Below are 25,693 nucleotides of genomic sequence, written 5' to 3'. Positions count from 1 at the left end.
ACTTTATAAAGTAAAATAACTAGCTTCCTGCCAACCAAACATACGGATTCCACTTAAGTCTAAGCGCAACTTATGCGACGTACTGCTGATATTTACGCTACGCCATGACACAATAAGTATGTAAGTAAACTGCGTATGGCGTACGGAAGATAGAATTTTACCTTGTAACGCGTTAAATATGAATATTTTCCTTACACAAACACATCGCTTCGCTTCAGAAGGCATTTATTAATCCCCCGGAGCCATGTGGAGCACTATTATGATGATAGATGCACTTTTATGGACTTCGAAACAGAAACGGCAATTCACTGACACTATAAAGCTAGGAAGAGCCAGTACATTTTTTAATATAACTCTGATTGTATTCGTCTGAAAGAAAAATGTCATATACACTAGGATGACTTGAGGGTGAGTAAATCATGGGCTAATTTTCATTTTTGTGTCAACAATCTCTTATAATTGGAACGCATAAATTAATATTAATAAATATAAATTAATTTATTATTAAGATAAATGCATTGGGCAGTTTCTCTCTTTTTCACTTTTTAAAAAAGAAAAAGCTTTTTTTGAGCTGACTAAACCAAGTGAAACCTAATTTGTGAGCATTAGGTATGGATCTTTATCTGTGTATTTTATCATTTTCATGTTGCTTATGGATTTCAAGCTAGCTTTATCGCAATTCTTCATCAACCAGGCTTGTGCAAAATTCAGAATTTCAGAATTGGCCTCCATTCAATTCATGAATTGGAATTTGAATTGAATTGACTCCGCCCCACAGGAAGTTGAATTGGAATTTGAATTGAATTGACTCCGCCCCACAGGAAGTTGAATTGGAATTTGAATTGAATTGACTCCGCCCCACAGGAAGTTGAATTGGAATTTGAATTGGAATGACAGGAAGTGGAATTAAATTCATGGCAATTCAAAGAAATTCTACACAGTCACACACAGGGTGACCACCATCAAACAAACCAAATGTGGGACGATGTGGGACATGTTACCAACACTAAAACATAACCTGAAACTGTTATATAATGTCCATTTAACTTAATAAAAACATTTGTATCCTGCATTTAAGCTGATAAAAATACTTTGTTATTTAGGTCCCTTCCAGACAATACAATTACATCACAATGTAACATAACATGTCTTTATTTTACTTGCCATTTAAATTCAACATCACTGAGCAAGGCAGCAGGCATCATGCAGATCACTATTTTTGAAACAGTTCTGACTAAGTCCAACTAAAATCCAACAAAATAAATAATGAACAAATAAAATATAAATCAACATGAAATTAGTTTATTGACAGTTTATTACTTCTGACGAAGCGCTGTTAAATATAGGTGAAAAACTATGGCGCAAAAAGAATAAATAAAATGCTTTCTTAAAAAGGCAAAAGACCGCATGCACCTTTTCTTAATATGATAATTAAAAACAAACAGACTGATATAAAATGAGGGACATTTTCTCAATATGCGACGTGGGGGACAAGGGGTGAAAATGCTGTGCGGTACAACACAAAGCGTGACGGGTGGTCACCCTAGTCACACATCAGAAAGAATGTGTTGAATCTCACATACATTAAGTGTTAGGAAGGTTACTTTGGAAATGTAATTGCTTACTGTTATAAGTTACCCATTATAAATGTGGTTTGGATTATTTTATTTGGATTACTTTATCAATGTAAATCAATTTCCTTTTAATTTGATTAGTAACTAATTAAATTACACATTTTATCTCAGTAATACAACTGAATACAATTACATTCATTTTGTAATTCAATAACATAATTTCATTACAGTTAACTCACTCCTTAACACTGCATACATTTTGTTCTAATATATATATATATATATATATATATATATATATATATATATATATATATATATATATACAGGTCCTTCTCAAAAAATTAGCATATTGTGATAAAGTTCATTATTTTCCATAATGTAATGATAAAAATTTAACTTTCATATATTTTAGATTCATTGCACACCAACTGAAATATTTCAGGCCTTTTATTGTTTTAATACTGATGATTCTGGCATACAGCTCATGAAAACCCAAAATTCCTATCTCAAAAAATTAGCATATTTCATCCGACCAATAAAAGAAGTGTTTTTAATACAAAAAAAGTCAACCTTCAAATAATTATGTTCAGTTATGCACTCAATACTTGGTCGGGAATCCTTTTGCAGAAATGACTGCTTCAATGCGGCGTGGCATGGAGGCAATCAGCCTGTGGCACTGCTGAGGTGTTATGGAGGCCCAGGATGCTTCGATAGCGGCCTTAAGCTCATCCAGAGTGTTGGGTCTTGCGTCTCTCAACTTTCTCTTCACAATATCCCACAGATTCTCTATGGGGTTCAGGTCAGGAGAGTTGGCAGGCCAATTGAGCACAGTAACACCATGGTCAGTAAACCATTTACCAGTGGTTTTGGCACTGTGAGCAGGTGCCAGGTCGTGCTGAAAAATGAAATCTTCATCTCCATAAAGCTTTTCAGCAGATCCAAGCATGAAGTGCTCCAAAATCTCCTGATAGCCAGCTGCATTTACCCTGCCCTTGATAAAACACAGTGGACCAACACCAGCAGCTGACATGGCACCCCAGACCATCACTGACTGTGGGTACTTGACACTGGACTTCAGGCATTTTGGCATTTCCTTCTCCCCAGTCTTCCTCCAGACTCTGGCACCTTGATTTCCGAATGACATGCAAAATTTGCTTTCATCCGAAAAAAGTACTTTGGACCACTGAGCAACTGCAGTGCTGCTTCTCTGTAGCCCAGGTCAGGCGCTTCTGCCGCTGTTTCTGGTTCAAAAGTGGCTTGACCTGGGGAGTGCGGCACCTGTAGCCCATTTCCTGCACACGCCTGTGCACGGTGGCTCTGGATGTTTCTACTCCAGACTCAGTCCACTGCTTCCGCAGGTCCCCCAAGGTCTGGAATCGGTCCTTCTCCACAATCTTCCTCAGGGTCCGGTCACCTCTTCTCGTTGTGCAGCGTTTTTTGCCACACTTTTTCCTTCCCACAGACTTCCCACTGAGGTGCCTTGATACAGCACTCTGGGAACAGCCTATTTGTTCAGAAATGTCTTTCTGTGTCTTACCCTCTTGCTTGAGGGTGTCAATGATGGCTTTCTGGTCAGCAGTCACGTCGGCAGTCTTACCCATGATTGCGGTTTTGAGTAATGAAACAGGCTGGGAGTTTTTAAAAGCCTCAGGAATCTTTTGCAGGTGTTTAGAGTTAATTAATTGATTCAGATGATTAGGTTAATAGCTCGTTTAGAGACCCTTTTCATGATATGCTAATTTTTTGAGATAGGAATTTTGGGTTTTCATGAGATGTATGCCAAAATCATCAGTATTAAAACAATAAAAGACCTGAAATATTTCAGTTGGTGTGCAATGAATCTAAAACATATGAAAGTTTAATTTTTATCATTACATTATGGAAAATAATTAACTTTATCACAATATGCTAATTTTTTGAGAAGGACCTGTATATATAAAAAACAAATGTCCACCTAAAATAGTTTTTTTTTTCTTCTAAAGATTTACTAAAGTAATTCTGGGAGTCATGTTCTATCATGTTCCACAAAATTACAATTACAATAAATCAAACTTAATTATTTGGTCTGTGACTAGAGCTTTTAAAGTTCATTGCTGGGGGAAAATATTTCCAGTTAATGTAATCTGTACAAGTAGTTCAAACTAATATCATTTATAGAATATGTAATGCAATCATATCTGACATATACTGTAAAGCTTCATTGTTAGACACTTCACTTAAAATATCTATATGAATTTCTTAGAATTTGTTTTGAATTGCAATTCTGCTTCCTTTAATTCAAATTCGAATTGTAATTCTAGATCCTGTTTTTGACATCAATTCAAATTCAATTCAAATTCAAGAATTGAATTGGAATTTAGGAGTCATTCTCAATTCAATTCTGAATTGTGCACAAGCCTGTCATCAACAGTGCACAAAATGCATGAAGTGTTCACAAATATTAACAGTTTTTGTGACCAATAACAATTAACGTCCGCTATGATTTATTTGTTGACACAACCCCAACTAGTTTGTTGATAAACTTTCATTATGGCACCGTCCATGTGCACTTACGATTCTTCTGAATATTGAAGTGATCATTACAAGAGAGTGTTGGAGCAAAAATTGGCCCAAGAAAAACTAAACGGAAGACTAGCAAGAAGGAGGGTGTGTTGAGCTGCTACAGTAGATTGGATATACTTCTGAGAAGCCTTGAAGCTCTGATAGACTGAAGGCCAGAGGGGCCACTTGTTCTGGGAACTCAATACAATGGATGTATTTTTATTGCATCCTGACTGGATTTTTCAGCATGACCTTGTCTTGCTATGGAATTGTTGTTATTATTATCTAGACTGACGTCAATCCCCAACCCCTCCTTCTCTTTATGTCTCTCTCTCTCCTCCGCTCCCAGAGGGTGCGCCCAGCAGGGTGAGTATCAAACTTGTGTGTTTGTTTGTGTATATGTGTCTCCATCCCACTGACTTTGATAGATGATTCCAAATACAGAGTCCTTTAAAGAGAAGTACGGATTATGAAATCCGACCAGCACACTTTAAACTAAGACGCTTTAAGCACAGTTTCTGCCCTCTGCCATTAGCACTAGGGAAAAGCGTTCATTCTGTACTTTTAATATAACAAACCATAATTCTCTGTAATTGGTTGCATCACAGTTAGCCTTAAAGGAAAAGACCACCCCAAAATGAAACTTGCTTGCTGGTTTTCTTACCATCATGCCGTTCCAAACTCTTGTGATTTGTATGAGCTGCGGAGGTTAGCGTTTTCAGTTAAAAATGATCTAAAAGCTATGAAAAAATGTCTTCAGGAGACTTGTAATATAGTGAAATTTTTTTATTATTTTTTTCAAGTACAAAAATCACAGCATTTAATATTTGGGTGTACTGTCCCTTTAAAAGTTTTGATTTTGCTTTAAAGGGATTGTTCCCCCAAAAAATTACTGCAAGGTCATCATGTACTCCCCCTCATGTCATACCAAATTGATATGACTTGTATGAGCAGCAGAGGGCAAACTTTTCAGGGAATAATGGTTTAAATTTAAGTCTTGCATCTGGTGACTACTTTTATGGTATTTTATGGAAAATAGATGTTTTAAGATACTTCCAAATAGTTTTTTTGTGATTCAAGAAGAAGAAAAAAACAGAAAATATGTTTGGAACGACATGAAGGCGAGTAAATAATGATAGATTTTTCATTTTTGGGTGCACTTTCCCTTTAAGAGTTTGATTTGAAAAAAAAAAAAGTGAGAACTCCGAGGAGAATGATTCATAACAGTCAAATTCTTTGAGATGATTTCTTGTTGCTGACTATAAAGGATGAAAATGAGGGAGTCAAGGAAAGGTCTATGCGAGGGGGAGTGAAAAGAGGGAGAGAGATTTAGGAGAAAACAGATTTGTTTGAGAGAACTGGGCTTCTTTGTGCACTTTTTCTCATCTCAGTCCAATGCACTTCCTGTTTGGCTCAAACAACTGCATCGTTGCAGAAAACAAAGTTGTTTGAAGTCACTGATCTGAGACCGGTTTTGCTTACTCCACATAATGATAAAAGTTGAGAGACGGGACAGTTGACGCTGGATGGTGACTAAATGTTTTGGGATAATTCAACGGTCATCATTTAATCACATCTTTTCCATACAATGATCTTTCTTAGTGGCCAAATACCAGAATTTACCTTTAAAATCCCTTCCACTGTAGTTCTCAAGTCAAATATGGCGCAGGTTTGACATCATGACGTTTGGTTAAGAGACACTCGAGAAACCGTGACATTTGTTGTTATTGACTTCCAACTCAAAGCGATCACCATCATCAAATGGCATCAGAACAAAGAACTATTATGTGAACTTTGCACAAGTTTTTGCATTATTTGGGAATGAGACCGTGTGTGTGTGTTTATGCTGTGTTTTCTGTGTCTATAGAGTAAGTCAGTGTCGTCGACTGACAGTCAGGCAGCAGAGGATCGGCAGGGTCCCTCAGGGGTGTATCCCTCACAGGCCAGCAGTGATGCCAAACGCAGACGGTGTGATGACAAAGACGTCATCCCGTCTCACTACGTATGTCACATGATGATGACATCATTCTTGTCTTTCCCCAAATTAACTAAATGAGTGTGTTACACTGACAGTCCTAGTTTAAATATCTATCTATCAATCTCTCTGTCTGTCTGTCTGTCTATATATCTACCTATCTATATCTATCTATATCTATCTATCTATCTATCTATCTATCTATCTATCTATCTATCTATCTATCTATCTATCTATCTATCTATCTATATATATATATATGTATACAGAGAGAGAGAGATTTTTTTATATATATTTTACTAATTCCCAGAGAAATGAAATTTTATTCTTAACTGAAATTCAACTTCATAATTGTTTCAGTCCCTGACTGAAAAGAGTATGTTCTGGATAGTTATGAGCACAACATCTGCGTTATTGTAAAACATTTCTATCTAACAATTCTGACTGAATTTTGTGAATTTGTATTGACATTTTCTTTCATTGCAGCTTCTATAGTGTTTACTGGACTGCTATTGGACAATGTTCTGGGTTCAGTACAGGCTTGCTTGATATAGTTTTAAGGAAAATAATGGTTAAAATTGTGTAAATAGAATTGTTATATAAAAATATAGAATTATTTAATTAATTATAATTAATTGAAATGTAATATGTATATTGTATAATATGAATATTATAATTAATAAAAATAAATTAAAAAATAATTAAAATAGAATTTTACAACTATATTTTAATATGAAAAATACACATTATATTAAAATAAAAACGTATGCCTAATGTATAGGTAAAATCTCTTTTATTCTATAATTTTTCAATATAGGTCATTATGCTCAACAATGCATTTACCAAATGCATACAATCTAGGATGTGACCATCCGGGCGGGTGTAATTAGGGGGATGATGTCACTATAGGGTGATGGTAATAGGAACATCAGGCCATGATCACATCAAAGCCCTGTTGCCATGGTAACTAAGTGCGTTGTCAATCCCTGATTCCCAGAGATGGGCGAAAGAGGAGAGTGAGATGAGTGTGATCTGTGTGAGAGCGATGGACAAGGTGGTGGGAGAGTCTCCCCTACTGTGATTGGTGAAATTAGACACAAAGGGAGGGGTGCGGAAGGAGCAGAAAAAGGACACTGCAATGTTGTACATGTACCTGATAAATATCCCATAGGGGTTTATATTTTTGTGCCTGTGTGTGTGTGTCGTCTAACACCATCCTTCTCCTGCCTCTTTACTTTTAGGATAGTGACGGAGACAAGAGCGAGGACAATCTTGTGGTAGATGTCTCAAATGAGGTCAGTTCAAACGCACAGCTAAATTAACATCAGTGAAAGTCTGTACTTACAGTAGTTCTGTCAATCGATTTAACATCTTAATTAAATTAATTAGATGATATGCTGATTAATTAATAAAATGAGTTGCTTATATCAAAATTTGCCGTCCAAAAAAATATGAAGTCATTATTGTGGTAAACAAGATTTAATAGACGTTACAAAAAGTAGGTTTAGTCGATATTATTGTTTATTGTCATATATTAAAATTATGGTTCATATTGTCTTATGGTTGTGATACTTTTAACTCAGATGGTAGGAAAATTCATAATTTCAGAATTTACATACAGATTTGATCGGCATAAATAAATGCATTTTTTATTTATTTTATATAATAAGCTAAATGAATGTGTTAAATTGACAGCCTTAATAAAAATAAATAAATAAAAAAGAGTATTTTATTAAGAGCAAAAAGGTTGCTGGCCACACACATCGTGCACAATGCAACTCACAAAATAAAAAATGTTTTGCTAGACGACTTCAGTCTGTACTGGATTCAGTGTGCGGCCAGAAACCTTTTTGCTCGTTTTCAAGTATTCCCTTGGCTCTGTGCACCTGAAGCAAAAGGATTTCTTGTCAATTTAGAGCACAACAATTTTTTCTAGTTCACATGATTTTGTATTTTTTATCTCAAAGAATTTTTGTTTTGTTTTAAATTAACATTTTTATTTTATTGATTTTATTTTTGTTTTGTTTTCTGGTTTGCTTTGTTGTTTTTGTTGTTGTTGTTGTTGTTGTTGTTGTTTGTTTGGCGTTTTAATTTGGTTTGCTTTGATTTTTGTTTGGTTTTGTTAAACAAAAATCTAACCAAAACAAAAATCAAACCTAACCAAATCAAAACAACAAAACAAAACAAAAGCAAACAACAACAAAGCAAACCAAAAAAACAAACCAAAATAAAAATCATTCAAATAAAATGTTAATTTAAAACAAAATAAACATTTCACGGTCATAAAATACAAAATAAATTTTAAACTAGGGCTATCAATTTAACACATTAATTTGTTTTGTTTTGATTTGTGTTTTCTTATTCTACATCAATTTTCTTTCTTAAATCATGCTCCTGGTCTTATTTTGCACAATTCATCGGTTCATTCATTCAGTATATTGTTGCCCAAAAAAAAGTTAGACTTCATAAACATTAATCAAAATGTAATAACTTTCTATGCCTGTGAATATCAAGCCAAGCCATTACTGAAGGCTAATATCATGAAGACTTGGGCCAGACCACACAGCAACCATCCAAAAACACCCTATAGCATTGTAGTCTTTCACTGACTTTAATCTTAATGATGTGTATTTGATTGTACAGCAGCACAAACAAATGCAATTCTTCCTGAAAAACTCATTCTTTATGATTATTTCTATGCAATTATCACCCATTTCAAGGTAAAGCATTACAGCTCTGTTTCTCAATTACTGGATAAATATTGAACATCACTCATATTTATTAAACTGCATTCATTCAGTAATTGCTGATAATATCGCACAGGCGAATCAGGATTGTTTTCAGCTGCAGAGCGGCTGGAGTCAGCGCTATGCTTTTATAATCATTAAGTGACCCCGCTGCATAATTAACACGTTTAAAAAACATGATCCGAATTCCTGCAATATCCCACAGCAAGGATTAAACTAGGACCTCTCAGCACTGTTTCGTTATTTACAGTTGAGTAAACACATTTGAGTGAATGGATGAGACCTTGATCTGTTGAACTCCAGGTTAACAAAGTTAACATCCATGTTATTTTGAACAACCTTATTAATTCATGCCTTAACATTCTAGAATGTAAAAAGATAATTCACATATCCAAACTAAAGCATAATGCACTCAGGTTCTTGACTCTTCTTAACTCCTTCACTGTTTCCAGGAGGCTTCCTCTCCCATAGGCAGTGGCCCTCTGTCTCCTCATGGGAATGGATTGGACCGAGCCCCAAACCTGAGGAAAGAGCTCCCAGGATCCCCAAGTCCCCCACCGGCCTCCCCACCACACAGCCCACCCCCTGGCAAAAACAAGGACACCTCACAAGTAGGAACGCTTTCCTTAGATGCCTAATATGCCACAGTTTACACTTATACTAAATAGTATATGAACTGTTTTACTTTGTACTTCTACTTTCTAATTATTGTAAAAGCTAGATTTGCAGATTTGGCCTAAAGCTATAGGGTACAGCTAGTATGGAACAAGAAAAAAATGTTGTTTTGTTGTTACTGATAAATATATTTTCTAGAATTTTTTTTTTTTTTTTTTTATGCATTTACTTATTTATTTATAGCTATTTTTAATGTAATAAATTCAATATCAGTGTGACTATAGGGTAGGGGTGCAACAATACCCTCATGTCACGATTCGATACATATCACAATACTGAACTCACGATACAGTTATTGCGATACTCCCATCAAAATGCTAAATTTGATATTACATTATCGCTTGAAGTGAATAGGCTTGGACTTGGGGCTGGTAACCCAATTCACAAGGACAATAGTGATACCAGAATAAAAATATTCATGATTCTGAAGCTGAAAATACTGATTTATTTTAGACTAATGCTTGCACTCTTTCACTGACTAGATATATTTAAAATAATGTAGGCCACGTTTTACTGGGAACATAAGACATTTGGCATTATCAGGACCCACAAATATTCCCCCATTGCATTATCATACATTATATTCAACATTATATATAGTAGTTTAATGTAGTACTAGGGTTGGGCGGTATTTCGGTAATATCGTATACCGCGGGGTCTTAAAATAGCAACGGTATCAGTTTCAATACCGTCATTACCGGCACTTATATATAATATATAAATATAATTTATTCAATGCCTAAAAATGCTTATGTAGTTGTCATCAAATGACAGTGTGGAGGAGAAAGAGAGAGAGAAGGGAGAGGCGGTAAATACTGACGAGGCAATTTGTAAATGTTGCAATAAAAAAGGTGACCACGAGAGATGGAAACACCTCTAACCTAATGTTGCATCTCCGAAACAACCACCCACTCACTGCTGCGAGGATGCATTTTGCCCCGAGTTCATTAAATAAGTGCATTAGTTTATATTTTTTAAAATATTATAATGCTATTTTTTTTACGTTGATAATGAAAACTGAACAGCACGAGTAAGATGGGATGCATCGGGAGTCAGACATTGTCCACTTAATTAAGTTTCATTTTGTAAAAGGCCTTTCTTTAGTGAATTTCGTTTTTTATAAATTGTATCTTAATTTTAATAATTTTTTTATCAACCAATAATAAATAAGAATCAAATATAGTAGACAACATAATCATGACATGATCGTGCGGTCACTTGCATTGAAATCTCATCATAAATTAACCGAAACTCAGTGTATGTCTCACAGACATGACAGATATCTAAATAAAGCTTGAAATTTCATTAAACAAAACAATTCAAAATGAAAAGAAATAGGCCACTCGCTGATTATTTAATCCATGATGAGCATTTCTCTCTATGCGCGTTCATACGGAAATGGCGATCATCAAATTAAACGAAACTATTCCAAACGAAAAGAAATAGGCTAGCCTACTCTCTGATTATGTAATCCATGATGTGCATTTCTCTCTATCGTTCACTATGGAGATGGCGATTCATCAATGTCTTTAAACAAAACAATTCAAAAGGAAAAGAAATATAGGCAGCATACTCTCTGATTAATCCATGATGTGCATTTCTCTCTATAGGCGCGTTCACTACGGAGATATCAATCGTCAATTTCTTTAAACGAAACAATTCAAAACGAAAAGAAAAAGGCTAGCCTATATCTTCTGATTATGTAATCCATGATTTGCATTTCTCTCTATATATGCGCGTTCACTAGGAGATGGCGATCGTCAAATTAATCTTTGCAGCACTGACAGAAAAGTTGTATTAATAAAAATCAATGGACGCGTGTCACCGGATTTACAAATGCGCTCGTTGCTTGTTAATTTAATTAAAATAATTAATAAAATGAATACAATTGTCATATTTAAAATAATTAAATATTATTAATTGTCCCATTTTTGCTCATTTATAAATAGTATTTATATCTACCACTTCCTCAGCACCTGGGTTAAAAAATTATTTGGCGCCACCATATTATAACGGCCCACGTATTAAAAATAGTCGAGTCTAAATAGGGCTAAGGCTCATATTACATTTAATGTCGTCAGCAGGGATCAGACACAACGTGCACGGGTTGGCCTTGATTTTTTTGTGTTTTTTTTTTTTGCCCGATCTGGTATTCAGTTTCTGAATGGTGTAGGCACAAGCCAACAGTTTGGTGACGCTGTCTGAGCCTTATGTCATATTTTTTAATTAGTCACGGTAATACCGTATACCCCGGTAAAATAGGGAGGAGGTTTGACGGTATCAAAATTTGGATACCGCCCAAGCCTATGTAGTACTGACACTAAAACTCTGTAAACGTAATTTTTTTCACGCACAGTCATTCATTTTGGGTGAACTATACACAATACAGATTGTCACTATGCACGATACATAATGTTGCATTTTTGTATTGCGATATATTTTGACACGATATATTGTTACACCCCTACTATGGGGTCATTATGACGAATAATAGCATCTGTCTCTTGGTTCTATTGGCAGACAGAAAAATCTCAGTCGCCCTCTAAATCAGGCAATTCCTCTCCCTCTCACCATGACCCCCTCACCCCGGGTCCTCCCGGGCCCAGCACTTCCTGTTTACGCCTGGTCAACAAAGCTGCGTCCTCGGCAGACCCTCTGGGTAAGACGTTGTCTGTTTGCGTTTATCGCAAACACAATTCAATGAAAATAATTTGTTTAATTGTGTGTTCTGTAGCTCTACGGAGTCCCTTGACTATGACGCCTGGTTCTTACCCAGCTCACTTCGGGGTGGTGTCCCACGCTGGGCTTAACGGAGAGCTGGCCAGCCCAGGGGGGTTCGGAGGCTCGCTCACCCTCTCGCCCCAAATCAGTGCTGCAGCCAGTGCCTACACACGCAGCCCTATGGTAACTGTGTTTCTGAAGCTTGTTGACAAAAGTCTACCGAAAAGCACTTTAACCTTGAATACTCTCTTTTACAGGTTGCTTATGAATCACGTTCACATCTTAGGCCCTCAGGGCTGTCCTCCGCACTGCCTGGCTCCACCGGTGGCAAGCCGTGAGTTTCTCCTCTTTCTTTTACCTCCCTCTGTTTTGAGATGGAGTTGCACAGCGATGACCAGCGTATTAGACGAAAAAAATGCTGCTTTTGTTTGCTGTGCTTGTAATACAATCCCCTCTCGAGCCCCCCACTGTCAGCTACAGTGAGAAAAACACTTGAATTCAGGCTACCATTTTTAAGGCAGCCAATTATTGCTGCACCCACTGAATGACACATACATGCAAACTTTAAATAATTATGTTGTCAAACTTAAGTACTTACGGATTGAATCAGCTCCTATTCTTATTTTAATTTCTGTTCCTTGAAGTCCACTTATAATGTTAGTTGTGGTTTATTGCACCAAAAAGCAGTCGTAATTTAGTTTTTATGACCATTTTCCACCATCTGACTCACCTCTCAACTTGAAAATAGCATTTTTTGTTCATACAGTGGAGGTCAATGGGGTCCAAAGTTTGGACCTTATTAACTTTTGTTGTATGGACAAAAACATCTTTCAAAATATCCTTTTTTTGTTTTCTGCAGAAAAATAGAAGTCAAGCTTTAATTTTTAGAGTTAACCACCACTTTAATGTCCATTTATGCCCCCAGTGCTTACTCGTTCCACGTGAGCGCAGATGGTCAAATGCAGCCGGTGCCCTTCCCTCCTGACGCCCTCCTCGGCCCTGGCATCCCGCGGCATGCCCGTCAGATCCACACCCTCAGTCATGGAGAGGTGGTGTGCGCGGTCACCATCAGCACCTCCACGCGTCACGTCTACACCGGCGGGAAAGGCTGCGTCAAAGTCTGGGACATCAGCCAACCGGGCAGCAAGAGCCCAATGGCCCAACTGGACTGTTTGGTGAGATCTGCGTCATATGAAACTCTCCTTCTAGTTGGTATTTGCCATCCAAGTTGGACTAAATAATGTCTACCCTTTTGTCCAATCAGAATCGAGACAACTACATCCGATCGTGTAAGATTCTCCCAGATGGGCGGACCTTGATAGTTGGAGGTGAAGCCAGCACACTCTCCATCTGGGACTTGGCCACACCGACTCCACGGATCAAGGCTGAATTGACGTCCTCGGCTCCGGCCTGCTACGCTCTGGCCATCAGTCCCGACAACAAGGTCTGCTTCTCCTGCTGCAGTGATGGAAACATCGTGGTCTGGGACCTGCACAACCAGACGCTCGTCAGGTATCTAAAGACTCCTGCTGGTGAGATAGACGCCGTTCTTCTTCCTGAGGTCATGTGATGTTCTTGTGTCGCCCTCCGCAGGCAGTTCCAAGGCCACACAGACGGAGCCAGCTGTATAGATATTTCCAACGATGGGACCAAACTGTGGACAGGGGGTCTGGACAACACAGTGCGCTGCTGGGACCTGAGAGAGGGGCGACAGCTGCAGCAGCATGACTTCACCTCACAGGTACTGCAGCTCAGTCGGAACATAGGAATTGGAGTTTTGGGTATATATTTTTTTTAAAACATGAAACCTTTGACTCAGAACACACTAGCAACTACACAGTAACACCCTAGCAACCAGCTAGCTATCTTCTAGCAACCACTCAAAACACCTTAGCAACCACATAGCAACAACCTAGCAATCCCCTAATGCGATTGAAACCAGTTAGCAATGTCAACTTACAATGTCCCAGTAACCACCCTGCCTGAACACCCTAGCAACCCCATAGCAATACCCTAAAAATCCCCTGACAATCACCTCAGAACATGCTACAAAACCACATTGCAACTGCCTAGCAATGCCCTGGCAACCACTTAGAACATCCTAAAAATCACATAGCAACACCACTGCAACCAGTTTTTAGAACTACTTGCTGTCTATTTTAAGTGTTTTTATGTGCACACACAGATCTTTTCTCTGGGTTACTGTCCTACTGGCGAGTGGCTTGCAGTGGGGATGGAGAGCAGTAATGTGGAAGTGCTGCACGTCTCCAAACCAGACAAATACCAGCTGCACCTTCACGAAAGCTGCGTTCTTTCACTCAAGTTCGCCTATTGTGGTACGAGAGTCACTATAAACTTGTGGTTTCTAAACTGCTCCTGCAATCATACGATTACGATCCTTTATAATTTATGCCCCATTTGAAATAAATGCTAGTTCATAATCTGAGTTGGAGATGACATGATTTGTTTCTCTTTCAGGAAAGTGGTTTGTAAGCACAGGAAAGGACAATCTGCTCAATGCATGGAGGACGCCATATGGAGCCAGTATTTTCCAGGTTTGTTCCAAACCCATATGACTTTCTTTCTTCCTTGGATAGTAAACGGAGATGTTTTTAATGTCCTAAACCTTTAAATGCTGCTATACTATTAACAGAATGGAATAAGAGTGCAGCTGTGCGCATACAGAGAGCTTGTATTAAAAGCAAGACGGTTCTCGGTTTAGATTCAAAAATGATTTTACTCCTCTCTCTCTCTCTCTCTCTCTCTCTCTCTTTTATAGTCAAAGGAGTCCTCGTCTGTCCTGAGCTGTGACGTGTCTCCAGACGACAAGTATATTGTAACTGGTTCTGGGGATAAGAAAGCCACGGTGTATGAGGTGGTGTACTGAACGCAGACAAAGACAGACGGATGGATGAACAAAGAGCGCCAAGCATGACACAATAATGGCCGTGTGGCAGGCAACCATGGCTCTTCTATTTGCGGTCCTTTCACTCCATCCAGTAACCATAACTTAAGAGATAGAGAAAGGTTTGCTCGCAATGGCATACTAACATACTAATACTATTTATGCAGTATGTATCCTGTGCACAGTACGAACATTTTCTTTATGTTCGTAAAGATTTCCTTCGAAATTTGAGCGATTTCGAAGGAACGATTTCCTTCATTAAAAATGTCCTGTCAAAAGACTATAACATACTGTATCCCATGGCAATGTGCTCAACTTGACCTTACAGTTTAAAGTCGGCATGAAATGGAAATTCACCCTATTTTCTGAATAATCGTACTGTGAACGATTCATCCATGCATGTTTCATTTGTTTTATATTTTTTTACCTTGTAATTTTTGTTTCTTTTCAGCAATTCGAATGTACAATACATCACAATACGGAAGAAAAGATTTGTTGCATATTCTGGTTACATTGTGACTAACAATAACAAAGTGCACAATACTCATTAATTAAAAATGCAACAATGTAGCGTACTATTTATCTTAACAATTTTCTGTTCTCATTGTAATGAACAGTATGTATATACTGAGAATTATGTAGTACGCTAGTATTCCATTACGAACGTAGCACGTGAGAGTGGAGTTGTTAATTAGAACAGTCTCCAAGCTAAAATAGGAAGCCCCACAGACAGCTGGTACTTAGGGAGCTGCTTCTTACAGCAACACCAAAACCAGACAATCATTTCATTAGTTGCAAACTCCCTCCATAAAGAGAGTGCAACATCATCCCCCCCCCCAACGAGAAAATGCTCACGTTGGAGCATTTCTGGATGAACACGAAATGGGCGTACAAACAATTCTCCACTCGCCTATCCAACCCAATTAGACATTCATGTGGCAAATCCCAGTCGAATTCTCCAACCTGCATTTAATTTCCTTCTTCCACTCGTCAGTGTCTAATGAGCAGCAAGGGTAAATCATGCAGGATTCGTGTGGCAAATATTCACAACCACGACCGTTATTTGTTTTAATTCCTGTGGATTATCATACAGATGTTGCGCTCATTTGTGGTTTTATACTCATTTTCATGTCATTAATTGTCTTTTAGGAAACCTTTGATAGCTCTACTTTAGTGAGATGAAGCAATGCCTTAGGACCATGAATGCAAATACCTAAAAAATTGAAACTAGTATATGATGTATACCATCACAAACTGTCATTAAAAATAAATCAATAAAAATTAATCATTATAAAAATGTGACAAAAATGTATAATTAATCAACAGCGTTGAAGAGAATGCAATACAGTATCTTTATAAAGATACAATTATTTTATTTGCCGCCCCCACATTATTGATATAACAGGTTAAATTGCAATCAATAAATAGGAATATCATGTAATGAATTGAAATGTATGTTTTAATCAAATGACATCCCTAAATGTAACCTCTTCTCAAGTTAGACAGAGAGAAATATTTGAAAATCTGAGTAGTCCTAAAACAGAGCCCTGATGCACACCATTAATAAGAAGAGCTGTGGTTGCCAACCTGACCAGGAATGTTCAAGGAGAAACTACAGAATTCATCTACTACATGCACCAAACATCCTGCTGGGAACAGATTTTTTTTTATTACAATTTTGTTTTGTTCATTCTTCTTTTGATCTATAAAGCTTTTCTCAGCACAGAAAACGGTTGGATGAATCAAACCGTTTTTTCTTGTGAACTGAAGGAATTGTATCATTAAGTTCTTTCTCTTTTTTATGGCAATAGTAAGCAGTGATACTACAGTGTTTTGATCAGTATGTTTATTATCCAGAAAGTGCGGTGTGTCTATTTTTCAAATAGCTGAAAATATGGCTGCCTGCAAACAGTGGCATTTGTCTGTTTTAAGGTAGACTGTCTCTACTGCACGATCTGTCTTTGACATCATGCTATAGAAATATCTGTATCTATCTACCCTTATATAATGCATTATGTTTGTATACTGAACAATGTTCACCGTCAAGATTTCATTAAAGACTTTTTCGAAAGCCAAGGAACTTTTTTCGAAGGCATTGCTGTGATATCCCTGTAGCACTTCCCATGTGATGTAAAAGACATGTATACATTGACAAATTAAACTTGTGGTCATCTTTTGAAGTTGTTGCATTCTTGAGAGTGGTTCAATATCAAAGAATAATAAAAAAAAAACTAGATTATCCAGACCAACTCATATTTATGCAAAAATTATTTACAATAACAAATTGTATTGTATTAAAATTCATTAATCTATTTTTTTTTTAAACATGAACACCAACTTGGTTAAAATTAATGAATTTAATACATTCAGTAAAAAATTTAGATATGTAAATAAAATTGGCGTAAGTATGAGCTTTGGGGTCTGCATTTTTCTTAAGCTTTTTTTTTTTAATAATCCTTCAAAATGGGTAAACAAGTTTGGATATCAGAAAGCATTTTAACATATAAATCTAATTATTTGATTTACTTACTATCTACATCATTATGCAGGGTAAAAACAAAACTATCTTTATTCATTAGAAATTAGATTTTAAACTACAAATAATTGCAAGTGTCTTTTGGCTTTTAAAGAGCTTTATTTACAGTTCATACATACCGAGTTTGCGACCAAACAGTCAAAATATTTTTCAACATGCTCCAACATACAGTATTCACGTGATAGGACATTAACTGAGTGTCTTTATAGCCATTTCCCTGAAGTCAATGAAACACTAAAATCCTTGTTGTCCTACATCATAGAGTCCATCATCTTATACATCATCCATACAATCATAACACAGAGCCGAGATCAGGTCAGCTTTAAGAAAACGATCAATGAAGAAGTCTTAGGCCAGTCCGTAAGGTCTCATCATAATTCATTCATCCACTGCGGCTCCATAATTGTCCATTTCCGTGAAAAGTCCAAAGGCTAAAAAAATAAGATTTATTTTACTACTATATTCACTACAGAGGTTTCATCTTGTTTAAAAAAAGAAAGAGAGAAGAAGAAAAGAGGAGGTCTTTGGAGAAATTCCATGTTTTTGAAGCTAGACTACCAGCTTTCCTCACAGCATTAAAAAAACATCAAGGTCAGTTCTGAAGATCCACCATCCGATCCTGGAGTTGAAAAGTACACCCGTCCTGCTGTCTCCGAGTCCATATTCGTGTCCATGTCACACCTTTTGTCTCCCAACTCGGAGACAAAATAATGATGAATCTGGTCTCCTCAATCCAATCAGTTTTTGTTTTCGTTTTATGAGCAACATTCTGAACACATTCAGTTTAGTAAATGACTTCATACACAGTAGCCTTCTTATCTCCTGAGCCAGTGACAATGAACTGGTCGTCAGGCGAGATGTCACAGCTGAGGACGGAGGACGATTCCTTAGACTAGAGACAAAAACGATTAGTTAGAGAGTTTGTTCAGGTGTTAGATAGCTTTTCTAATCAGTGTTTGTCTTCTGTATCCTGATAAATAGGACACAGAAAGTCTATTCAACAATAAACATTCATTTCTGACACATTAGAATGATCTCATGATACTGATAAAAATATAATTACATTATAGTTGTAGCACAATATAACCGATAAACCCCAACAATCCTGGGGAAGCTCATTTTGAGTAGCTTGTAGTTTGTGAAGGAAAAATGTAAAGTAGTTCAAGCTACTCTTTAAAAAGAAGTTAGATAAACTACAAACTTCAATAGATTCCAATTAAGCAGAAAATAGTGAGCACCAGTATAAATATTATTACTCAAAACATTTAAAATGCTGCACAGATGAATATGAAGTAGTTCATTTATATAAACTGTTTGAACGAACCAAACATGATATTAAAAAAGCAATGTATATTTTAGCGCTACACAAAAGTAGTAGCTTGTTACTGGAAAAGCTGCACCATTTTGAAACTTGCTTACAATGTAGTTAATAGTATCACTACTTTTAGTTATTTACTCTCCAACACAGTAGTATTTATAATCAACAGATACCATTTTCAAACCAAACGGCACAATACCTGGAATATGCTTGATCCATATGGAGTTCGCCATGCATTCAGTAGATTATCTTTGCCTGTGCTTACAAACCATTTACCTGCAAAAGTGAAAAAGTATGGTGTTATGCATAATCTTTACGTTTTTCCATAATGCTCAACCTCATATGATCATTTTCTGAATTTCTTAAGTAAAAAAGGCGTTTTTAAGAGAATGAAAAATCCACCAAACATACCACAATAGGCGAACTTGAGTGAGAGAACGCAGCTTTCGTGAAGGTGCAGCTGGTATTTGTCTGGTTTGGAGACGTGCAGCACTTCCACATTACTGCTCTCCATCCCCACTGCAAGCCACTCGCCAGTAGGACAGTAACCCAGAGAAAAGATCTGTGCGTGCACAAATAAACACATCGTTTAATGCTAAAAACGATCACAAAACAGTTTCAAAACACACATTCATAAAACAGTTGGCAAAAAGTCCATGATTGTGATCATGAAAGTCCAAGTATGATCTTCTACTTCCAACAAGATTCTCAAGTGCGCATCCAATGGACACTATACTATCAATGTCTATACATAAAAATAGTTCACACATTCATACTGTATACAATGTACTCTTTTAACAGTCAAAAGGTGACTTTGAACGCAGCCCATATGGTCTGTTTTGCCAAAGGACAGCATTTATTCTTTTCAGGAATGTAATAAGAAGATTGTACAAAGATTTATCTTTAGCAACACTATGAAAGTGAATAGCAGGCACACCTTTGGAACAACCAAAGATATCGGATATACTATGCATCACATGACTAAACATGCATCATTGTTTTTAAACACCACTGTTTTCATAATCCACACTACAACGTAAAAATGGCGTTTTCAAATTAACAAGTTTGCACTGGACAAAGACCCAGTCTCGGTGTGAACGGAAGGCCAAAATGTACAGAAAAAGATGTGTTTAAGTTTTTCCTGAATAATGTTAAGAGTTGCATGAAAACTCTTCAAATGCCCAGTACCTGTGAGGTGAAGTCATGCTGCTGCAGCTGTCGCCCCTCTCTCAGGTCCCAGCAGCGCACTGTGTTGTCCAGACCCCCTGTCCACAATTTGGTCCCATCGTTGGAAATATCTATACAGCTGGCTCCGTCTGTGTGGCCTTGGAACTGCCTGTGGAGGGCGACACAAGAACATCACATGACCTCAGGAAGAAGAACGGCGTCTATCTCACCAGCAGGAGTCTTTAGATACCTGACGAGCGTCTGGTTGTGCAGGTCCCAGACCACGATGTTTCCGTCACTGCAGCAGGAGAAGCAGACCTTGTTGTCGGGACTGATGGCCAGAGCGTAGCAGGCTGGAGCCGAGGACGTCAATTCAGCCTTGATCCGTGGAGTCGGTGTGGCCAAGTCCCAGATGGAGAGTGTGCTGGCTTCACCTCCAACTATCAAGGTCCGCCCATCTGGGAGGAGCTTGCATGAGCGGATGTAGTTGTCTCGATTCTGATTGGACAAAAGGGTAGACATTATTTAGTCCAACTTGGATGGCAAATACCAACTAGAAGGAGAGTTTCACATGACGCAGATCTCACCAAACAGTCCAGTTGGGCCATTGGGCTCTTGCTGCCCGGTTGGCTGATGTCCCAGACTTTGACGCAGCCTTTCCCGCCGGTGTAGACGTGACGCGTGGAGGTGCTGATGGTGACCGCGCACACCACCTCTCCATGACTGAGGGTGTGGATCTGACGGGCGTGCCGCGGGATGCCAGGGCCGAGGAGGGCGTCAGGAGGGAAGGGCACCGGCTGCATTTGACCATCTGCGCTCACGTGGAACGAGTAAGCACTGGGGGCGGGAAAGACGAACAATTTAATTCAAGACAGTTTAGACTAAGAGCGCTCACACTAGAGAATTGGTACATTTGACATCAGCAGTCAAACAAATGGGAACTGGCATTGGAAACCTACGGTTTTCCAGAAGCTGCTGACTGTAGGTTACCAGGTAACCCTGGTACTCTCATATGAGGGTGAGGAGACTCGTAGCCCACCTTGGGAAGTAAGTAGGGCAATGAGATTAAATCGTAAAAGGCACAAGGAAAATGTAGGGTTAACTGTTTTTCCCCCCCCTCACCACAGGTGAACGTCCATATCCAGCCGCGGCAGCCGCGGCAGCAGCAGCAGAGCCATTCATCTGAGGGGAGACGAGGTGGAGACCGGCACCGTATCCCGCGGCTCCTGCCAACTCCCCATTAACTCCCGGAGGAAGCCCAAATGCACCAGGGGGGTATGCGCCCTGCACAGCCAATGGGTTCCTCAGACCTAAAGCTAAGAATCCAAAAATGGGGTGGAACTGAGTTATGGAGGTTTGTTTCTCAGTGATGCAGCATTTGATTAAGTAATAATTGACCAAACGGAACAAATACATTTAGGTGTGCAGAGTTAGCACCAAATCCTTTGCAAATTAGTTTTTAAATAGATTTCTTTTTGTGGTAAAACGTTTAACAAAAATCATGAATTAGTTTATAAATATTACATTTACAGAGTCACGCCATGCCATTTCATAAGATAAAATTATGTAAAACTACTAAATATTTTTAATAATAAAATAACTCGTTTTTTTTCTTGAGAAATAATAAAAAATGGTTTCAAGCTTTCGTCAAATTGCATTCTTTTAACGCTTTTTCTTCCTAATGATATAAAGACAGTAGGACTTTATGTCCTCAAAAATATTAGAATGAATTTTAATTGTCATTAATACCATGTTCATCATAGAAGAATGGCATTCAAGTCATTGTATGTATGAATTGCATTTTTAATGCATTTTTTAATAAAAAGATCCTGGCAAAAAAAAAAATGAGACCCTTTAAAATCATTCTCAAGAATGCTAAAATTAAAGGAGCTCAGCACTATGATACAATTAAAACAAGACGTACTCTCAGAAACAGGAAGACCACTACTGCCCTCTGCTGGCTGACAACCCGACAACCCCCAATAAAGACATTCAAACCTGGTGGAACTAAACACTCTACAAACACAGTCACTAAAGACTTGGACTATCGGGATAAAACAGAATCGTACCAAGAGGGTCGACGCCTGGCTTCCCAGGAACGGGGCGAAACTGCGGAGGAACGCTGGGGCCAGGGGTGGACGACTCCTGGGACATGGGCGTGCCAGGCTTCATCCCTGGAGTGCTGGACTTCTCTCTCTATAAGGTTAGGGAACACATTTACGCACATTAATTATTCAGGAAAGGTATATAGTCAATGAAAAAAGATGCAGTGGTAAGTCAATCTCAATCGGGAACTGTCTGTTTTTGCATTTTTAGGAGCAAGGGATGAGATGTGCAGGAGGAACAACTATATTGTGCACTGCAAGACACCTTCGTTTGAGGGAGGCAAAGGAACTTGTTCGCTAAATGAGCAATGCATTTGTTTAACATCGACCAAACATGTTTGTGTTTGTTTTCGAGTTATTTATATATGTACCGGTGGAGGCTCCTTGCTGCGTGAAGGAGAAGCAGCACTGCTGGAGGAAGCCAGCGAGGTTGGACTGGCCTGGGGCAGAGGCTCCTTACGGGAAGGAGGGAGTTTATCTAATCCGTTCTCTCTGGAGGAGTACGACTGCACGCTCCTTGGAGAAGAAGGGTCCTGAGGGAACGGAATGCACATGACGATTTAATCAGGGAAAAATATGGCCAGCCTTGTTTTCATTCTTTAACACAAACCGACCTCGTCAACAACCAAATTGTCATCGCTCTTCTCTGCGTCGCTGCCCTGAAAGACAAAACGCCTTAGAGTTGAGCGTGTGTGCTTAAATCAAATAAAGATCATGTTTATGATTCATGAAAGGAGAGGACAATGTAAATTTAACACTTACGTAGTCTGTCATAAACTCTTTCTCATCTGCTTTTCTCTTTTTTCCATTGCTGAGGTAGTCTGAAGACCTGCCTTTGTCTCCGTTTGAGAGTGAACTCTGGGAGAGGAAGAGAAAGATGAGGAAATGAGAGTGGAAAGAGAGAATGGCAGAGGAGACAGAGGATGTGCGTGTAAGTGTGTGTGAGCGAGAAGAAAGAGATAATGATGTAGGAGACGAGGGATAAATCAAATCAGCTCTATAACTGCTGGACCCACAGGCAATAGAGACGCCTAATGCATGACAGTCTGCACTGAGAAGAACTCAACTAGAATGAGACAGAGAGGGAGAAAGAAAATGAAAGGGTACTACAGATACTCACTGGTCCAGGTTCACGGTCTGTGTGGATCATGGGAAGGGCAGGTAAACGTCCCCGATGCCAGTCAAAACAAACCAAAAAACAAACAATGTGACTATGACATTTGGACAAAACTCATCCTCCAACAGACAAAACAAGGCTTTGAATTACACCACAGCTAAAAACAGCAGGTTTTAAAGATGAACTGGTCAACGTTTCAGGGTAGATTAAGGGCATTGCTTTGCGATTACTAGCATGTTGCTATGTGGTTGTTATAATAATAATAATAATAATAATAATAAGTATTATTATATAGAAAATTGATAGACATAATTTTATGGCCAAATTGTGCCATCCTTAAAAACAAATTTTTTTTTAATTCCAATTTGAATTTTTTTTTTTCTCAAATCCGTGCAGCCCTAACGAGTAATGTTTAGTTTGATTGGTGTTCAGATGATTTAGTACATACAGAGTGAGACCTTATGCCGGGTTCAGACTATACAACACAATCGCGCTGTGACCCAAGAAACACGTCAGACTACACACTGCTTTCCGACCAATCATCGCTTGCCATCTTTGACGACACACGTGATGTCATCAAAAAGGTGAAACTAACGACTGTTTTCTGGAAACAAGAGCGTAAACAATGGCTACCAAAGAGATGTGTTAGCTTAATGCTAATTCCAGTTCTCACCGGTTCACTGAAGCGCCTTCGCTATCGTTCACCAGCCCAGCATTTATCTTTTTTCCCTTTTTGGTTGTAGTTCCTCAAGAAAACATCAAAGGCTAGAGTATTATTGACATACCTCAAAGAAGCCTTCCTCTATTGCATAATTTCACCAAACAGCACCAATAAAATCATCTCTCTTTCGTTTCGCCATGTTTGAAAGTAGTTACGGATTAGCTTCTGTGCTCCTATTGGTCAACATCATAGATGTGAATGAACCCGTCGAAAAGGAACTAGCTAGTCTTTCTGTTGGGACGTTGTGAAGCGTCGCAGGCGTGGCGATGGTTGTCATCCACTATATCAAACTATACAAGATGAAACGATCGATTCTTGCGTCCCGACGTCCATTGCTGTTTACGACTACCCACGACACCCTACGTCAAACAGATCATGCCAAAATCGGGCTGATATCCTGTAGTCTGAACCCAGCATTAAACAATAAGTTTAATTATACATTTTATAACTTTAAAAGTTCAATTTCAGTTGTACTAAGACAGTAATTCATCCTTTTAAAACACTTTATTCTAACTGAAACCATGCCAGTGTGGTTTTTGCAAAGTCAAACTAACAGTTGTAGCAATTGTAGCTCGACTTAACACTCGTTAATTGGACGAGAATTGGCCGCATGGTTTGTGTGCCCTGAAAGATCAATTCGTTTACGTATTTGTGACGTCCCATCGATTACTGGACAAAGCTCCATTTTAACTGCCCTTGTAAATGCATTTATTTTGTAAGTCCTGTTCCTGTTGTTAATAAACTGGTCAAGTGATCGGTCAGGATGATTTTATTTGTTATACCTCTGTGGTGCTCGGCTGCGGCGGCTGCCGCCACTGCCTCCAAATGTGCTCGCTCGTCTTTAGAGGCCAGCTGGGCACTGAGGGCCCCGGACAGGGCCAGCAGCCCAGAGCCGCCTCCCAGAGCCAGTCCCGGGTGAGGCAGGCCGGAGGGGTGAGGGGCCATGGGCAGCCCCTGGGCAGCATGCTGGGAAAGGTGCTGGGCCTGCAGCTGTTGCTAGAGGGAACGAGAGGAAGAGGACGATGGAGCGATGAAGGAAGGGCGGGGGTCAGAGAGAGGGGGGAAAATAGATGAAGGGAGTGTGGGAGATAAAAGAGCGACACAGAGGCCGAGATGGAAGTGGAGTGAAGAAACAGATAGCCAGAGGAAATGAAAAGAGCACGAGGAGGAGGAGAGAGAGATGAGAGGAGAGGGAGAGAGAGAAAAAATACGCAACACAGTTAAGACTTGGATCTGCACCACAGACGAAGAGGCCTTTACAAAAGGAATGCATTCATGACCCCTTCCCAGTGTCCCGGGAGTGAGGGAGCCTATCGAAATGGTGTTGACCTGCTCTAACGGGAGGATCGGGCGATCAGCACTGTCGCAGCATTCGCTAATGAGCACCCCAAAATAAAATAAAATAAAATTAAATTAAAATCGCTTGAGCTGAAGCTGATGACAGCCATGTGAGAAATCAAAACGGAAAAGTGAATAAAAATATGGAAAATGAGAGGTGAATAATCGTAAATGGGGATTAAACCCTTAACATAAACTAAACTAGTCGCCTAGTTGTTTAGCCAAATTCGAAAATATGGAGTTGTGACTA

At 38.7% G+C, this 25,693-nt stretch overlaps 3 protein-coding genes across 15 annotated transcripts in view; 1 reads left to right on the top strand and 2 right to left on the bottom strand.

The window, feature by feature from the left end:
* tle2b (TLE family member 2, transcriptional corepressor b) overlaps nt 1-17,321 on the top strand; it is a 47,367-nt gene extending 30,046 nt beyond the window's left edge. For all 4 annotated transcript variants that reach the window (XM_077226619.1, XM_077226618.1, XM_077226617.1 and 1 more), the window contains 13 exons: nt 4,468-4,484; nt 5,986-6,120; nt 7,335-7,388; nt 9,293-9,451; nt 12,036-12,174; nt 12,250-12,419; nt 12,494-12,570; nt 13,162-13,411; nt 13,501-13,748; nt 13,830-13,977; nt 14,422-14,572; nt 14,715-14,791; nt 15,016-17,321. In XM_077226619.1, coding sequence (XP_077082734.1) covers nt 4,468-4,484; nt 5,986-6,120; nt 7,335-7,388; nt 9,293-9,451; nt 12,036-12,174; nt 12,250-12,419; nt 12,494-12,570; nt 13,162-13,411; nt 13,501-13,748; nt 13,830-13,977; nt 14,422-14,572; nt 14,715-14,791; nt 15,016-15,123 — 1,733 coding nt within the window. In that variant the 3' untranslated portion in view covers nt 15,124-17,321. The remainder of the gene's footprint in view (nt 1-4,467; nt 4,485-5,985; nt 6,121-7,334; nt 7,389-9,292; nt 9,452-12,035; nt 12,175-12,249; nt 12,420-12,493; nt 12,571-13,161; nt 13,412-13,500; nt 13,749-13,829; nt 13,978-14,421; nt 14,573-14,714; nt 14,792-15,015) is intronic.
* The window catches only part of LOC143736071 (uncharacterized), a 795,401-nt gene that overhangs the window by 257,570 nt on the left and 512,138 nt on the right, over nt 1-25,693 (bottom strand). The window lies entirely within an intron of this gene.
* tle2a (TLE family member 2, transcriptional corepressor a) overlaps nt 17,757-25,693 on the bottom strand; it is a 34,489-nt gene continuing 26,552 nt past the window's right edge. For 4 of the 10 annotated variants that reach the window (XM_077226604.1, XM_077226606.1, XM_077226610.1 and 1 more), the window contains 14 exons: nt 24,889-25,101; nt 23,388-23,450; nt 23,030-23,125; nt 22,882-22,926; nt 22,639-22,800; nt 22,232-22,358; nt 21,285-21,478; nt 21,122-21,201; nt 20,750-20,999; nt 20,413-20,660; nt 20,184-20,331; nt 19,407-19,557; nt 19,195-19,271; nt 17,757-18,569 (listed from right to left, as the gene is read on the bottom strand). In XM_077226604.1, coding sequence (XP_077082719.1) covers nt 18,462-18,569; nt 19,195-19,271; nt 19,407-19,557; nt 20,184-20,331; nt 20,413-20,660; nt 20,750-20,999; nt 21,122-21,201; nt 21,285-21,478; nt 22,232-22,358; nt 22,639-22,800; nt 22,882-22,926; nt 23,030-23,125; nt 23,388-23,450; nt 24,889-25,101 — 1,962 coding nt within the window. In that variant the 3' untranslated portion in view covers nt 17,757-18,461. Of the gene's footprint in view, nt 18,570-19,194; nt 19,272-19,406; nt 19,558-20,183; nt 20,332-20,412; nt 20,661-20,749; nt 21,000-21,121; nt 21,202-21,284; nt 21,479-22,231; nt 22,359-22,638; nt 22,801-22,881; nt 22,927-23,029; nt 23,126-23,387; nt 23,451-24,887; nt 25,102-25,693 lie in introns of all 10 variants that reach the window. The other 6 variants (XM_077226608.1, XM_077226612.1, XM_077226613.1 and 3 more) reach the window with 3 other exon arrangements.

The sequence above is a fragment of the Siphateles boraxobius genome, unplaced genomic scaffold (genome assembly GCF_051911475.1).
Source record: "Siphateles boraxobius isolate OS27281-9 unplaced genomic scaffold, OSU_SipBor_1 13, whole genome shotgun sequence".
Taxonomy (NCBI): domain Eukaryota; kingdom Metazoa; phylum Chordata; class Actinopteri; order Cypriniformes; family Leuciscidae; genus Siphateles; species Siphateles boraxobius.
The sequence above is the reverse complement of the archived record's forward strand: the minus strand, read 5'-3'. Positions and strand labels throughout refer to the sequence as shown.